The sequence below is a fragment of the Ornithorhynchus anatinus genome, chromosome 7 (assembly GCF_004115215.2).
Source record: "Ornithorhynchus anatinus isolate Pmale09 chromosome 7, mOrnAna1.pri.v4, whole genome shotgun sequence".
In the NCBI taxonomy this organism is placed as follows: domain Eukaryota; kingdom Metazoa; phylum Chordata; class Mammalia; order Monotremata; family Ornithorhynchidae; genus Ornithorhynchus; species Ornithorhynchus anatinus.
The window spans coordinates 44,825,095-44,842,783 of record NC_041734.1 but is presented as its reverse complement, the minus strand read 5'-3'; the positions used below and the strand labels follow the sequence as shown (position 1 = coordinate 44,842,783).

At 41.2% G+C, this 17,689-nt stretch overlaps 1 protein-coding gene across 3 annotated transcripts in view; it reads right to left on the bottom strand.

Moving 5' to 3' along the window:
• The window catches only part of LOC100080375 (LIM domain containing preferred translocation partner in lipoma), a 721,700-nt gene that overhangs the window by 445,906 nt on the left and 258,105 nt on the right, over window positions 1-17,689 (bottom strand). For all 3 annotated transcript variants that reach the window (XM_029068642.2, XM_029068641.1, XM_029068644.2), the window contains one exon: window positions 16,944-17,145. In XM_029068642.2, the coding sequence (XP_028924475.1) occupies window positions 16,944-17,136 (193 nt within the window). In that variant the 5' untranslated portion in view covers window positions 17,137-17,145. The remainder of the gene's footprint in view (window positions 1-16,943; window positions 17,146-17,689) is intronic.

Sequence of the window (17,689 nt, the reverse complement as noted above, 5' to 3'; positions counted from 1 at the left end):
TAGGAATTCTAGAAGTAATGCTTAGATGTTTCTGTGTTAAGCACCGGATTGTATATTTTCATGACTTTTTAAGTGATCCCTTATTTTAATCTCTGAAATTGTCATTTCTTCTTGTAAAAAGTAAAATGCCTTATCTATTTGGATTAAGGCTATCCACCTGTTAAATCTTCCTCTTACCTATGTACACTCTTCTTCTATCATATCTCAACTTCCAGTTTTTGTTCCTTTCAAACTAATCTGACTCTCCTATCTCTTGACCCATGTTTCATGCCTTTTTCCCCTGCATAGAACTCCCTCTTTTTTCATCTCCTAAACCACAAAATTCCCCTAGAACTCCTAGAAAATCATCTCCTCCAAAAGGCTAACATGATTAACTCCCTTGTCAGTTCATTCCACCAGTCCCCCCATGATGCATATATGCTATTTAATTATCTACCTGCTAACTTTGGTTTCTTTTATTATTTGCCTCAGTGGTATTTACTGAACACTTACTGTGTGTAGAGCACTGTACTAAGCATGTGGGAGAGTGCAATACAACAGAATTGATAAACACATCCCCTGCCCACAAGAGCCTTACAGTCTGGAGGGAGAGCCACACATTAATATAAATAAATCAATGCCAGGTATGTTCATAAATGTTATAAGCATGAGGGAGAGGGGAATATCACAATACAATCCCCGCTAACAACAAGCTTACAGTCTACAGGGGCAGATAGACATTAAAACAAATTCAGGTTCCACAAATAACTGCTGATGGCAGGATGAATATCAAGTGCTTACAGGGAACAGATCCAAGTGCATAAGTGACACAGAAGGGAGAGGAAGTAAGGGAAATGAAAATTAGTCAGAGACAGTCTCTCAGAGGAGATATGATTTGAGTAAGTTTTTGAAGGTGGGGAGTTAGTGGTCTGTTATATAGGAGGAGGAGGGCGTCCAGATCAGAGGGAGAATGTGGGCACGGGGTCAGTGGTGCGCGATAGACAAGCTAAAGGTGCGCTGAGTAAATTGGAATTAGGGGAGCCAAGTGTGCTAATACAGTATCTTGCTTTCTTTTTGCACCTCAAATACTAGCAAGTAATATCCCTCTATTTTCATTAGAATGGAGAAGTAGCATGGCCTAGTGGAAAGAGCATGTGCCTGGCACCCAGAGAATCTGGGTTCTAATTCTGGTTCTGCCACTTGTCTGCTGCGTTACCTTGCCAAAATACTTAACTTCTCTGTGCCTGAGTTCCCTCACCTGCAAAATGGTCATTCAATACTTGTTCTCCCTCCTAATTAGAATGTGAGTCCCATGTGGGACCTGATTACCTCATATCTACCCAGTACAGCTCTTGACGCATAGTAAGTGCTTAACAATTATTATCATTATTATGCTTCTCAAGGGCATAGCTTTCCCTAGACCAAGTCTTCTACTCCCAAGTACCTGTACTTGTACCTACACTGAAATACTACTAAGTGCAATGCTCTACAAATACAAAGGGCTCAATAACTGCTTCTGTTGTGGAAGATGAAGAAGGTGATGCCAGTGATGGCTTTTCTGGATCTGTCTTTTCTCTTCCCTTCTTAACCACCCATTGCCATTTCCCTAAATCCCTTATACAGGAAAACAGTCAAGAACCACTAAGCACAAAGAACCAGGATAGGGTAAAGGAATGGCAAGAGCTACGAGATGTCTGTGTCATGTGTCCAGTGTGTGGGTTAAATGTTTCGGTTAAACGTCAGACAGAATCAGCAATCAGTCAATCAGCAGAGAAAATTGCAGAAGTTCTGATTTCCAGTCCCCAAATTAAACCACTAGCCAACATTACTTCCCCTTTCCAATGAAGCTTGATGAATACATGAAAAGAAGGCCCTCAGTCTCAAATATTTATTACAAGTTGAAAAAGGTAATATTCATTTACCGAATATTCAGCCACAATGGACTGTAACTTGGCCACAAGATCAGTTTTAGAGGCTTCAAGAGCAGTTGATTTATTCTCCTAGGTTTTTATTAGACCAACTCATAATACAATCAAATCGGCATTTATTGGTCCAACTGGGGAGAACACTCTTCTTAGAAACACAAAAAGCTCCAGAGGAGGAAAAAAAAAGTTTAACTTTACAGTAACTGACCATTTTCAGGATATAAAAGTTGCTGTAAGTACTGCCACAAATGAGCAAAGGAATGAAAAGGGAGGGGGAGCTTATGAGGCTATTGTCATAGTACAATCGCTATCATTTACATAACAGTAGCACATACTGAACGTCAAATTTTTCCTTAGAAAAAGATTAGCCAACAGGGATACATGTAATGGCCCCTTTGAATCAAAAATCCACTCTTTCATGATTTTTGCAAGGCTGCCTTGATTAAACCCAGCAGAAGGCTCAAGGATAAGGTAGAACCTTTTTTTAAAGAGGCTGTAATAGAATTATCACGTTTGCCAATTCAGCTATAAAAAGAGGGCTGCTTTCCATTCCTTAGCAGGTTCGATTGTTTTTCCCTAGACTACTATAGCTCAAAAAAATAGGTCTGCAACTCTGAATCATCATTCAAAACTTTGCAATAATGGATGGGGAAAATTAAATATAGTATCTTTCACAAAAGCAGCAAGAAGTGCATGGATTGAAGCAAAACTTGCCAATGCCCAAGCGGCAGTTTGATTTAAAAAATGGAAAAAAAGATTTTAAACAAATGCAAGGTATTTGTCTCACTTGAGTAATGCTTGAGGTAAGTGCCTATAGGGTCTCATGGGTGCAGTACTGAAATATTAGTAACTCTACCAGAATGTAGTTACCATCATTAATAAAGCTTGGTTAACTGATCTGATGTCTTGCACACTAGAGGCAGGTTTAGTAGAGGGTTAGGAATATTTCTGAATGGTCTATTTGATGTTTGACTTTCCACACACCAGGTTCCTCAGTGGTACTGCAAAGATCAAAACATTCATTTGCAGAGGTTCCAAGAACTATATTTAAGGGGGGGAGAAGGGGGACTTTTTTTCCTTTTCTTCAGAATAATTCAACTTAGGGTTCTTCTGAGGAAAGGTGCTATATAAAACCAAGGTATTACTCTTTCTATTATTACTTCTGAGGACCATTTAATTTCTACTTGTCAGTAAATGCTACCAACAAGAATCAAAATCCAAGTTGGCTTTACCTTACAGGGAAAACAATGTTATTCAACTGAATTAAATGAAAATTTCCAAACCGTAGGTAAGAAATACTTTTGAAGTAGTTTTTTAGATGATACTTATTTGAAGCTATTTAGGTAGCAAAAAAGGGAATTTTGAGTTTTAGTCACTTTATTCTTCATTCAATTTGTCTTGTATCCTAAATATTAGTGGCATGTGAGCTATGTGACAGAGCAGAGCCTCAGAAGCTTCTCCACTATCAACCAATCAATGGTATTTATTGAGCTATTTAAGTTCGCAGAGCACTGTACTAAGCAGATGGGAAAGTACAATGCAACAGAGTTGGTAGAAGAATTCCTGAGTACCTAAGGCTCCCATCCGCCCCACTAAGTCATTCATTCATTCAATCCTATTTATTGAGTGCTTACTGTGTGCAGAGCATTGTACTAAGCGCTTGGGAGTACAATACGACAATAAACAGACACATTCCCGGCCCACAAGGGTCCTAACCTGCAGAGCACAGCAGGGAAAAACTCAGGCTTCATAGGATCTCTGTCCCTTCAACCATCTCATCATTTGGAAATGCTCAAATAGCAATTCTACATTCTTTCATTCCTATCCCTGGTTCCGCTTTCCTGGGAGGACCACCAAGCGTAGATTAGGACCACAACACAGGTTATGTCGATTTTAACCTGGAAGTGATGTCAGCAACTGAGGCTCATACAAGGTGGAACTAATGTCAACTGATTGTGCAGGCCTAGTGGAGTTGAGAAGAACAGTACTGTGACTGAGGAAAACACTGGGAGCAGGGATAATAATGTTGGCATTTGGCATTTAAGTGCTTACTATATGCAGGGCACTGTTCTAAGCACTGGGGTAGATACAGGGTAATCAGGTTGTCTCTCATGAGGCTCACAATCTTAATCCCCATTTTACAGATGAGGTAACTGAGGCACAGAAAAGTTAAGAGACTTATCCACAGTCACACAGCTGACAAGTATCAGAGCCGGGATTCGAATCCATGACCTCTGACTCCCAAGCCCGGGCTCTTGCCACTGCACCACACTGCTTCTCATGTGATGTGAACAAATTATAGGAATGGCACCACAGCCAGCTCCTTCGGAGGTGCCCACTCCTCTTCCCTCCTTCCTACCCTCTCCCAGTCCCTGCCACAAAAAGGTATAAACTAATACAGACTTAAGAGTGCAATGAAGAAGGTTTCCATTTTTATTATAAAAGATAAGAGACTCAATGTATAGATAACTAGGAATTAAATTTTTATGTTGAGGGGAAGGGGAAGGAAAGGCAGGGTCCTTGGTAATTCACCAAGAGAGTCCTGGCTTGGGAGTGGCAGGAAGGTTTTAACAGCCACCAGTTGAAGGATGCTAATTTACCTCTTTTTAGTACTGCTCTGAAGCAGTGTGGCCTAATGGATAGAGCACGGGTCAGGGAGTCAGAAGAAACCAGGTTCTAATCCCAGCTCCACCACTTCTCTGCTGTGTGACCTTGGGCAAATCACTTTAGTTCTCTATGTCTCAGTTACCTCATCTGTAAAATGGGGATTAAAACTGTGAGCCCCACATGGGATAGGGACTGTGTCCAACCTGATTAGCTTGTATCTACTTCAGCACATGATACAGTGCCTGGCACACAGTGAACACTTAAAAATATCATTTTTTTTTTTTAAAAAAAGCAGTCAGATCCTGTAGAATTTTGGGGATAGCAAGACTGGGAATCCACCTCTGGGAGCAAAAGAAATGATTTCATCCCCACAACTGGAAACCACAAATGCAACTGCATCCATCATCACCATAGGTTTGGCACCATGAAGTCCAACTCTCCTGTTTGAATACTGAAGGAAGAAAAACTTATACTTGGCTGTTGTTACTTTAGCCAGTCTCTTGTCTTATTTCCTCCCAGCTCTAGGATACAATTCTGGGGAGAAGAGCATATCTTCACTCCCATATTTCCAAAAGTGCTCATTACTGAGATACACTTTCCCTGCTGGTTGATGTTCTACAGTGATTTTTTTGTTGTTGTTTGAAAGTTTGGGGATATATTTGATTGGCTCAAATAACATGTTTCTCTATGGCTCGGGTATTTGGAGAGTTGCTTCCATTTCTACATACTCTCATCATAGCAGAAATCAACTGGAACACTGCTGGCAGTCCTCCAGTCTGAATTTCAGAGAAGAGATGTCTGGCTTTTCCTAGGAAGAGAATTCTTTTCCCTTCTAGGTTCGACAAGCTTCCCATACATCAATGTTCAGAACACGCTTGAAGGCAAAATTTCTTGGGAAGAACTCCTTATGGTAAATTTCCAGCCCACTATTATTTTTTCTATTAGACCACCTTCTTCTCAGGAAATAGAGAGAATCTTAAGTAAATGAAGATCAGCACATTCCTCCTAGCCTGGCATAAATAATTTGTATTCTGGATAAGTGACTTTTGACAGAGCAAGGTACTGAATGAGCACTCCAATCTTCAGAAGTATTAGCTCATTTAACCTAACAATATTTCTATGAAGTAGCTGTGATTCACCTCACTTTATACTTGTGAAACTGAGGCACAGAGAGGTTAAACCAATTTTTCTATGGCCTAAAAGCCAATTAATAGGAGACAGAAAGGAAAGTTTGGTTTCCCAGTGATCAGTTTATCCTACAGTGAGGTGGGAAATTAGTTCAATCTGAGTGACCCGTACCAATCTACTAAACTGTTGACAGTGCCTGACTTTCTGAGAGAGAGAAGTAAGATCAGCTTCTTAAGGGCACGGATTATGTCAACCAATTCTATTGAAATGAACTCTCCCAAGTGCTTACTAAGGTACTCTACACTCGGTACACAGTAAGCACTCAAAAAGTGAACCTGATTCGTTGCTTGATTGAGATGAGAACGGGAATGACAAATCAATCAATGGGAAACAATGTGACCTAGTGGGTAGAGAATGGGCCTGGAAGTCAGAGGACCAGGGTTCTAATCCCAGATCCATCACTTGTCTGCTGTGTAACCTTGGGCAAGTCACTTCACTTCTCTGTGCCTCACCTACCACACCTGTAAAATAAGGACTAATACTGTAAACACAATGTGGGATAGGGACTGTGTCCAACCTTATATCTAATAATAATAATGATGTTAGTTATTAAGTGCTTATTACCTGTCAAGCAGTGATCAAAGTGCTTGGATAGATACAAGCTAATAACGTTGGACACAGTCCCCAGACCACATGGGGCTCACAATCTCAATCCCCATTTTACAGATGAGGTAACTGAGGCACAGAGAAATGAAGTGACTTGCGCAAGGTCCCACAGCAGACAAGTGGTGGAGCCGGGATTAGAACTCAGGCCCTTCTGACTCCCAGGCCTGTGCTCTATCCACTAGGCCATGCTGCCTCAATACCCCAGGGCTTAGTACAGTGCCTGGCACATAATTGGCACTTTACAAGTATCACAAAAAAAATCATGTTTATTTATTCCATCCACAGAATGCACCAAGTTGTTGCATGACTGGATTTGACTGGTGGATCAGATGTTGTAGTCCCCTGATCTGGATCTTCCCTCAAATATCTAAACCATGCCCTATTCTCTCCTCACTCTCCCAGTACAAATTATTTTATTTATATTAATTATATTAATGTCTGTCTCCCCCTCTAGACTGTAAACTCATTGTGGGCAGGGAATGCATCTGTTATATTGGTATACTGTACTCTCTCAAGCGCTTGGTATAGTACTCTGGACACAATAAGTGCTCAATAAATACAACTGACTGACAGTCTGATAAATAGTCTGACCTTCCACTCACCATCTCCTCAGCTGTGCACAGGTTACTGATTTGGAAGTAAACAAAGAAAAATCTGTTTCCTGCCTTTACCATCATCACAACCACTTGCCTCGCTTCCTGCATTAAGAAAACATCATGCTGAAGGCTTACAGCAAAGCACTATACAATTCCCAAGCTAGTAGGTGTAGTTTTTGATTGATCTATCAAGAATTTATTAATTTGATGTCAAGCAACATTATGTTTTACTCTCCAAGTACTTAGTACAGTGCTCTGCACACAGTAAGCACTCAATGAATGCAATTGATTGAGCACTGTTTTAGGCTGCTATTGCATGTTCACATGGACCTCTAAAGTTAGGCATGCCTGCTGGTGATTTTTTTAATACATTCATGACTTTACCTTTATTTGACAAGGTTCTTTATTGTTATTATTGTTATAATAATAATGGTATTTGTTAAACATTTACTATGTGCCAGGCACTGTAGAAAAGACTAGGGTGGACACAAGCAAATTGGGTTGGACACAGTCCCTGTTCCACGGGAAAGCTCAGTCTCATTCCCCATTTTACAGATGATGGAACTGAGGCACAGAAGAGAAAGTGACTTGCCCAAGGTCACACGGCAGACAAGCGGCAGAGTCAAGATTAGAACCCATGACCTTCTGACTCACAGCCCCGTGTTCTGTCCACTATGCCAAGAAGGCAAACTTGATCATATTTTCCTAGTTTTTAGTGGACAATACAAATGGTAAGTAACTTCTCCCACTAGGCACCGTGGCCTAGTGGAGAAAACAAGGTCTTGGGAGACAGAGGACTTGTGTTCTAAATCTAGCTCTGCCAGGTTCTAATGGCATTTGTTAAGCACTTACTATGTACCAAGCACTGTACCAACCACCAGGACAGATACAAGCTAATCAAGGTGGGCACAGTCCATATCCCACTAAAGGCTCACAGTCTTAATTCCCATTTTACAGATGAAGTAACTGATTCACAGAGAAGTTAAGTGACTTGCACAAGGTCACACAGCAGGCAAGTGGCATTAGAACTCAGGTCTCCTGACTTCCAGGCCCATGTTCTTTCCACTAAGCCATTCTGTTGCCATTTACCTGTGCGACCTAGGACAAGTAACCTAACTTCTCTGTGCCACCATTGTCTTGTTGGTAAAATGGTGACTGATCACTGGTCCCTCTCTCCATTAGACTGTGAGTGGAATGAGGGACAGGGACTGGGTCAAATGTGATTAGCTTGTATCTACCCCAATGCTTAGTACAGTGCTTCTCACATAGTAAATTCTCAACAGTACTTACATGATTACTATTCTCCCCAAAAGTGGGGCAGAAAGAGAGTACTACACAAAAGCAGATAAATATGACTGAATGCCAAGCCCAATATGGGTGACGATTGTGGTGCAGTTAGTGTTGTAAGATGTGCCAAGGAGTTTGCTATAGATAAGGGAAACTGGTAGAACGGCTGCCTGCAAAACGCTCAGCAATGAACTGGCTTGCTTTGGCCCTTTTTCTAGAGCTGTGCTCACCCTCTGCAACCTAAATGGCAAAAGCAATGGGCTTCATGAAGAGATTCTGCTCACTGTGAAAGCACTGCCCACAAACAAAAGCACTGAAGAAAGAGGGCATGAAGAAGAGGTTTTTAAGAGCAGCAGTCTCATTTTGTTTTCATGTATTCCATCTGTTGCCGAATTGTACTTTCCAAGCACTTAGTACAGTGCTCTGAACACAGTAAGTGCTAAATACGATTGAATGAATGAATGAATATAAGCTCTCACATCAATGGCTCTGGCTTTTAATCATATTTGTCTCTCTGCTGGGGTGACAGAGGGCAGGGAAGTCAGGGCAGCACTCCACTTTCCATGGAGTGGAGTGAAGGTGATTTCTATTATTTTTCACTCCTGAATTGAAACAAACCTCCCTAGTTACATCTAAATAGAAGCTATTCACTCAGTCTTCTATAACATGGTTAATGGCTACCTTAGACATGAAAAGTCAGTGTGATTTTCCCAAATACTGGGATCAACCTATAGGCGGGGCAACATATTCTGAATATTCAGTATGTCTTCATTTTTCTGAACATGTATCCTTATCCCTTCTGAGTCCTTCACTAGGAAGGACTATCAACAGAAATTAAATCGAACACTCCCTAGAAATGTATCCCCTACCTTCAGGATCAGGAAAAAAACATTAGCATGATTTCCTGCCACATTCCAGACAGCACACTTCATTCCTCTAATATTCAACCTGCTCACAGTACCTCCATCTCATCTATCTTGCAACCAAACCTTTGCCCACTTCCTCCTCCTGATCTGGAACTCTCTCCTCTTTCATATATGACAGAACACCACTCTTCCCACCTTCAAAGCCCTCCTAAAATCAAATCTCTTCCAAGATGCCTTCCCTGAATAAGATCTCATTTCCCTTACTCCTTCCTTCTGCATCACCTATGCACTTGGATTTGTACCCTTTAAGCACTTGATAGTCACCCCTCCCTCAACCCCACACACTTGTGTACATACCCATACTTTATTATAATGTACTTTATTATTATATAATTTACAGTGTCTCTCCCTCTAGAAGGTAAGCTTCATATGGGCAGGAAACTTTGTCTTCAACTCTGTTGCACTGTACTTTTCTAATTGCTAGGTACAGTGCTCTGTGCACAATAAGCACTCAATAAATACCCCCGATTGATTGGTTCACTTTCCAATGGCTTCTTCTCCACTGATTTCAAACATGGCCATGTATCTCCCACCCTTAAAAAAAAAATCCTTCCTCAACACTGTGGCTCCCGCCAGTTATCATCCCCTCTCCCTCCTACCATTCCTCTCCAAACTCCTTGGGTGAGTTGCCCAAATCAGTTGTCTCCATTTCCTCTCCTCAACTCCCTCCAATCTGACTTCCTCCCCCTTCATCCATAGAAACTGTCCTCTTTAAGGTAAATAATGACCTTCTTGCCAAATTCTATGGACTCTACTCCATCCAAATCCTCCTTGATCACTCAGCTGCCTTAGATACTGTGGACCACCCCCTTCTCTTGGAAACATGATCTAATCTTGGCTTCACTGACACTGTCCTCTCCTAGTGTTCCTCCTCTCTCTCTAACTGCTACTCCATTTCTTTTGCGGGCTCCTCCTTTGCCTCTCACCCTCTAACTGTGGGAGACCCTCAAAGTTCAGTTCTGGGTCCCCTTCTACTCTCAATCTCCAGCCACTCCCTTGGAGAACTCATTCACTCAGTTGAATAATGCCAATAAACACCACAATTTCATTTCCCCAATAGCAGAATTCCTGATCTGATGGCCAGACTTTTTTGGCCTGCCAACACATCTATGGTCTTATATAAGTTATGACAATACATTTCTATTGCATTCATAGGTTCACACAAAATATGGCACTAGTTTGCAGATGGAAATGGCTGGTGTAAAGTTTTAACAATATTATTGTTCCTGTGGGGGTAATCTACAGCAACCAAAGCAGTTCATCCTCCAATTATGTGGTCAAATGACTCTTTAGCCCCCATTCATCACCAGCACTTTTTAGAGGAGGTTTTCCTTCATTATTTTTATAGGGACCATCACCCTATTCTGATGTCTCAGCACTCTCTTCTAGCTCACAAAGGGGTGCTTTCCTCCAATCACACTTTAGATAGCATTTTATCTATGTACTTTTCCCTAAGATGATTCAGGAAAATATGTGGAACTTTCTGTTAATTCATTTGAAGGTATCTTTCTACATCCTCTGCTATATTCATCAAGTTCTGGGTGTATAAAACAGGGTTTTTTTTTAAAAAAAAAAATTATTATTGAGCTCAATTCTGCCCACTGTTAAGGGGAGAAATGGTCTGAGTAGAATTCATTTCAAAAATACTTTTGAGGCTTGTGAGGGTGGGAGGAGAGAAGCATTGAATATACCTTCCTGACATTTCCAATCTAGGGATGTTTAGTGGAAACCAATAGTCTGTGTTATCACTCAGGAAGAAGCATGGCCTACTGGAAAGAACATGGGCCTAGGAGTTAGATGATACACAGTTCAATCCCAGCTTGACCAATTACATGCTGCGAGAACTTGGGCAAGTTACTTAACTTCTCTGTACTTCAGTTTCCTCATCTATGAAGTGGGGACTAAATACCTGTTTCTTCTCCGTACTGTGAGCACCATATGGGAGAGAAACTGTGTCTGCTGCAATTATTTTGTATTGATTCCAGTGTTTATCGCAGAGTAAAAGTTTAACAAATGTCATTATTCCTATTATTACGATTTTAAGTTATGGCAGGGGGCAGGGAGGCTCATGCCCCTCTCAGAGTCGCACCTGAAGAGTTTCCAGTTCTTTATAAGTCTCTGCTATGAGAGGGAGAGTCAAGCAGAGGTGTTTCCATTCTTAGCGTGGGCAGTGGCTAACGAGTGGAGGGCAATCTGTTACAAGTCAAAACGTACCTGTGCTAGACAGCAGCGGCATGGGAGAGTCAAGGGTGGAGACTCAAGTTTACTATGTGGAAGAAGGCAATGGGAAACCACTTACATATTTTAACCAAGAAAATTCTATGGATTACACTACCAGAATGATTGCAGATGGAGGTGGAGGTTCTTGGAGAGATGTATTCATGGCATCTCTTTAAGTTGGAGATGACTCCATGGCATAAGACAAGACAACGGAGGCTCATGCATATTTCCAGCAGCGATTCTGCTGTCAGAGTGGCCACTGACACATCACATATAATAACAATAATGTTGGTATTTGTTAAGCGCTTACTATGTACATAACCAACATTATTATGATTATTAATAATAATTGGTACATTAATAATTATAATTTGGTACATTACCAAACACCAACATTATTATTATTATTATTATGTGCAGAGCACTGTTCTAAGCACTGGGGTAGATACAGGGTAATCAGGTTGTCCCATGTGAGGCTCACAGTCTTAATCCCCATTTTACAGATGAGGGAACTGAGGCCCAGAGAAGTGAAGTGACTTGCCCACAATCACACAGCTGACAAGTGGCTGAGCCGGCATTTGAACCCATGACCTCTGACTCCCAAACCCGTGCTCTTTCCACTGAGCCACCCTGCTTCTCTCCTTCATGTGGAATAAAGAGGTGTTTGGGGAAGTATCTGGAGGACAGCAGTGCATTCTATACCTGACCAGAGGAGGCACGTGACTGTTTCAAGTAAAGAAAAAATAAGGGATGGAAGGAGTTTGATTTTCACCCAGCAGAATCACAGGACAATACAACATCCACAAAAGTTCTAGAAGAGAAACTGGAGCTTATTACCATTAATAATTACTATTATCATTGATTCATTCTTTTTTTTTGGGGGGGGGTAATCCCCATTTTACAGATGAGGGAAGCGAGGCTCAGCAAAATTAAGTGACTTGCCTAAAGTCACACAGCAGACAGCTGGTGGAGCCGGGATTAGAGCGCAGGTCTTCTGACTCCTGGGAACCCCATTTTATTCTTTGGATTGGCCACCTGAGCCATAGAGAGAAGTGACTTGCCCCAAGAATAGCTGATGATAAGGAGTCACCACCTTGAACTCAATTTCAAACAAGGAGCAAGGAAAGAACAAGAAAAGTAGGCAAGTTCACTCTGATCATTATCAACACCGAGAAGGAAAACTGCCAGCTGCCTGTTCTGTCATTAATGTCTAGTGCTTTGTTCTGTTCTAAATTTGAGGCAGTAGTGTGGCACTGATTGCAGAACAGGGAAACCTATAAGCTGAAACTTTTAACACAGAATAAAATAGCACTCTATTATCTTGTTCGTTAGTGTTCCCCAGTTAGAACAATTCACTGCCACAATGGGTTTAGGATATTCATTCATTCAATCATATTTATTGAGCGCTTACTGTGTGCAGAGCACTGTACTAAGCGCTTGAAAAATTCAATTCGGCCACAGATAGAGATGCTGAATATGACCTACAATTTTACACATTTAAAACCAAACAAGCAAATCTGCTTTCTAATCAATATCAGCTCTTTGAAGAGGTTTTTAACATATTAATTAAAAAAACTAGAAACCAAAGAACAAAAATGACAGTCATAGAACCTAAATGGAAATGATGAAATAAGTAAAACATGGTGATTGAATTATAACCTCTGTAATGCCATTAGCAGAATTTTTAACTGGATGAAATTTTACCATAAAGCATCAGATAAATGTGAGTTTTATTGGATGAATTTCATAAACTTTTTTCTTCACAGCAGGCACTGCAATCTTCAGAGATATTGCAATCTTTAAAAATTTCAGGATACTACCAAGGTAATATATAGTAACTGACTTCAGGTAAGTAATGAACTACTCTGACAAAATAGCTTGATGGACCAAAAGTACAATAATGATTATTTAAAAGTATGGAGTGTTCCCTGGGTACAAGGGATTTTAGTTGCTGGATGGATGTTTTGTTTTTGTTTTGATTTGTTTGTTTTTAATCCTCACCTGTCTATAACATAAATAAAGCCTGCTTCACACATCACATTCATTCCCGTGATGGTATCTGGGGAATCCACTGATGCTACACTCAGTGATAAAACAGGAACCCCCCGAATCCATTCAGCACATTTTAAAGTGAAAGTAGCCAAGCAATAAGAAAGAAGGCAAGGCCTCAAATGACAGGGAAGAAATCAGATGAAGTCTGAATGATATCAAAAGCAAAATAAAACCAAGAAAAGAAAATGCCGAGGGGTTAGGTCCCCTTCCTGGAATAATGAACATGATTCATTATGATTAACTATGCTTTTTTAAAAAGAAGGTCATACCTCTGTGTTTTTTCTCTTCCTCTTTGGATTTAATCTTCCTGTCCCAGAAATGCATGGAAGGCAGTAAGAAAATGGATTTTTCTAACAATTGGGAAGGCCATTCATCCAATTTTATTCCAGACAGTTTTTCAGTTGCTCTGCTCCTCTGTCCTTCATGGATATGGGACCAGATACCATATGCTTTATGCCCAGAATTTTAATTTCCACAACCTATCTCACTCGGCTTCAGCTCCTGTTGCAAAGTTCTGTGGCTCAGATGTCATGGCCTTCTTAACAGGCAACTCAGATGTAAATATGATGGCTCAGAAGAATGGCAGGGGGGATGAATCCAGGGATTCCCCCCCAAAAGAAACACCCTTCAATTGGGAATATTTGGCTTGCTTCCACAAAATGGTGCACATGACGTCATCTTGCTACACTGGGTGCCTGATGCTATGCATGTAACAACACATTAATCTCAAAGTCCAGTGTCCATGATGGCCATCTATGCCAATTCCCACTAGATTGTCAGCTCCTTGAGGGCAGGGATGATGTCTACTAACTCTATTGTACTATCTCAAACACTGGTCTTTGGAAGGGGGCCAGGCACTTCAAAGCACTTGGATAGATGCAACCTAATCAGGTTGGACACAGTCCCTGTCTCACATGGGACTCAGTCATTATCCCCTTTTTACATGCGAGGTAATGAAGACATAGAGAAGTGACTTGCCCAAGGTGACAGTAGACAAGTGGCAGAGACAGAATTAGAACTCAAGACCTCTGACTCCCAGGCCCGTCGTGCTCTTTCCACTAGGCCATGCTGCTTCTCTGAGTTCATTGCAACAAATATTCAAATATCATCCACTGAATGGTTGAACCGTCCTGGCTGTTGAAAGGGTACTAGCTAGCTTCGGAGAAATGAATTGGGCTTTGGAAAACATCAAACATATATCCTCATATCTTCTCCATTACAGCACAGAAAAGGGGAGCCAAAAATTGCAGTCCTTTCTAGAATCCTGGCATATACCAACGAGAGCAGGTTTCAGCTTTTAGAACTAGAGAGGTCAAAACCTGAACAATAATAATAATAATAATGTTAGTATTTCTTAAGCACTTACTATGTGCAGAGCACCGTTCTAAGTGCTGGGGTAGATACAGGGTAATCAAGTTGTCCCACGTGGGGCTCACAGTTTTCATCCCTATTTTACAGATGAGGTAACTGAGGCACTGAGAAGTGAAGTGACTTGCCCATAGTCACAGAGCTGACAAGTGGCAGAGCCGGGATTCAAACCCATGACCTCTGACTCCCAAGCCCGGGCTCTTTCCACTGAGCCACGCTGAGACAAGTGATAACTACAATCCTACCAGATCCAACACTGAGACTTTCCCTCCTCCCTGAAATCTGGGTCTCTCAAGCACGTTTGAGGGCAAAAGCTTCCCAGTTTCTCCTCCAATCTCACGGGCCAAACTTATCTCCTGGGCTTCAGTCTTCACATCATTGTAATGACAGCAAAAATTTTCCACTTGTAACTGGCAAAACCCACAAGTGTGTCCTCTTTAAAGGGCAACAAACCAACAGCAAAAACATTAGAAAAAAGTGATCAACAATGTGGAGAGAGACTACTGAAGGTTCTTTTTGATGGTCTCCCTGAGGAATTGGTTGATTTTCTTATTGCTACCCCATCTGAAATGGATGATTGCCAATCACATGACAAAATATGGGAACGGACTTTCTGACACAGCCACAAAGCTCTCTCAAGCTCTTCCTTTCCTCCTCTCCTCACTTCTTCCCTCAACCCTATCCATCACTCCCCCTACCCCAATTCTGGATACCCTCTCATAAACCTTCCCCTGAAGTTCTGCCCTATTCATATGACATCAGCCTTGGCAACTAAACAAACCAACAAAGAGTTTATTGGAGGTAAGCAGGTGGAGGGGAAGGCAATTGATTGAAATGGATCCCAGCATAAATAGCAAGTACAGTTCCCTAGTTCTAGTGTTGCAGGAACCAAGGAGGAAGGTGGAATAAATGAAAATGAAGAATAAATGCAGGCGAGATGATTAAGAGCATTTCTTTGCAAAGAGAGCCATAAATGTGTGGACTAGTCTCTCAGGAAAGATTGTCGAAACAAAAACACCGAGGTCATTCCAGAAACAATTAGATAGCATCATGGAGAGAATGGAGTAATAAAAATGGAACGATGTGTGATGGACTAAATATCCTTTAACTGTCCCTTCTCTCTTGGCTCCTAGCAGTCTAATGTTCTTATGTTTATATATTATAAGCTATTGTACTAATGGATTTGGACTAGCTGCTGACACTGATTGGCAGAAATATTGCAGCCTCTTCAATCAAATAGCACATCCTGCTTTATTTTTATTTTTTTAAAAGGAAATAGCGGTACAGATGCTGAGCTGTATATAGACTTTCAATCCTGAATTGGCTTAAATTGCAGGCACTGCCATCAAATTAATGAAAACATCCTCTGAATAGTAGTGCTCACTCTCATTAGCCTTCAGGGTTCAGCAAAGGCCAAGTCCATAGAGTTTGCCCAAAGCCTAGGGTCCAGCAGCTTGAGAAGGACCACAGAAGCAAAGAGAGGTTGTAAAGAACTGGAAATCTTCAGATCCAGCCACTCTGTCTTTAATCAAAACTGTGAGGGCTAGCAGCATGCTACAGAAACAACAGTGGAGTGAGGTGGGATAGCAACTGGGTCCTACCTGATTAGCTGGTATATACCCTAATGCTTGGTACAGTGCTTAGCACTTAGTAATGACTTAAATGCTATTATTATTGCATTCTAAAATAATCCTCCAACCTGAGCATTTGGGGAGGATCTGCCTATAATTCTATTTCCAAGGGAATTGATTGAATTATCTATACTCTTGCCCCATTTTGTTTCAAATTATCTTTGTGGGTTCTAACCCTGAATCCACCCACAAAGCCATTCTAGATCAATAGCAATAAGTTTCCTCTAAGCCCTCAAAGTTATTGATGCTCTTGTTTTGGAGAAAATGGGGGAAATTTATGAGTATTTGAAGAGAAATATTCAAAGCATTCAAGTTACTGGAGTTAAGCCAACCCTGACAAAGAAAGAAGGGAAAGAATCCTACTTGAAGAAATAATGAGGTAATATGCCTTTAAGAGAAGGGTCAGTCAGCACTGCATGAATTCTCAATTCAAGCTAAGGTTATAAAACCAAGTAAGAAGATCATCCATCAGTAATCTACAGAAATGATACCAGTGTTGTAGAAAAACACAGAGCACTTTTTGACTTTGCAAATGGTCTCTTCCACATCATTCCTTACCATCGCTTCCAGGTGGTTTGTATGGATTGTACTTGGGCTTGGGAGCCACTACCGGGGCAAATTTCTTGGGTGACTGCTGCATGGACACAGAGATGCTGGGAGTCCCAAAAGAAGGGGTGGTCTCCATCCGGGCAGACACATGACCGATAGGCTCTCCAGTACTTTTGGGGGGCAGCCATGATGGGTGAGACATGGTTGAGATCTAAAGGGAAAAAAAACAAAAACCAGGTTGTTTTCTTCATATATAAGCATCCCCAAAATAACAGAACTAGAGCAAACAGCCCCTTCAGGAACAATGCTTCTCAGTCCCCTACCATCTCCTGGAAATCTTTGGTCTGATCATTCTGTCTAAAAAGATTTGACCTAAAACTTCCTTTCTTCCCAGCTTTCTTTTGAGATGATTTTCTTCTGGAAACACAAACTCTATAGGTAGAAAGATGCCTCAAAAAAGTGGGGAAGATGGACAAGAGGTAAGTGCCAACAGGACCAGGTTCACCCCTTAGTGTGTTCTCAGGTGAGCCAGAGAAAATGGAATTGCAATTTTTAACCCATTTCAACTAGAAGAATCAAGTGGATAATGAAACCAACACAAAGTGGCTTCAAAGTCTGGCGGAAATTGCTTTCAAGCTAAAGTATGTTGCTAAGGATGAATCAAGGAGGAGAGGAAAATCCTATAGCAATGGCAGTCACCATCAGAACCTGGCAGCAGGAAAGCTTACCCAGCTGGGAACATTGGTATCATAGAC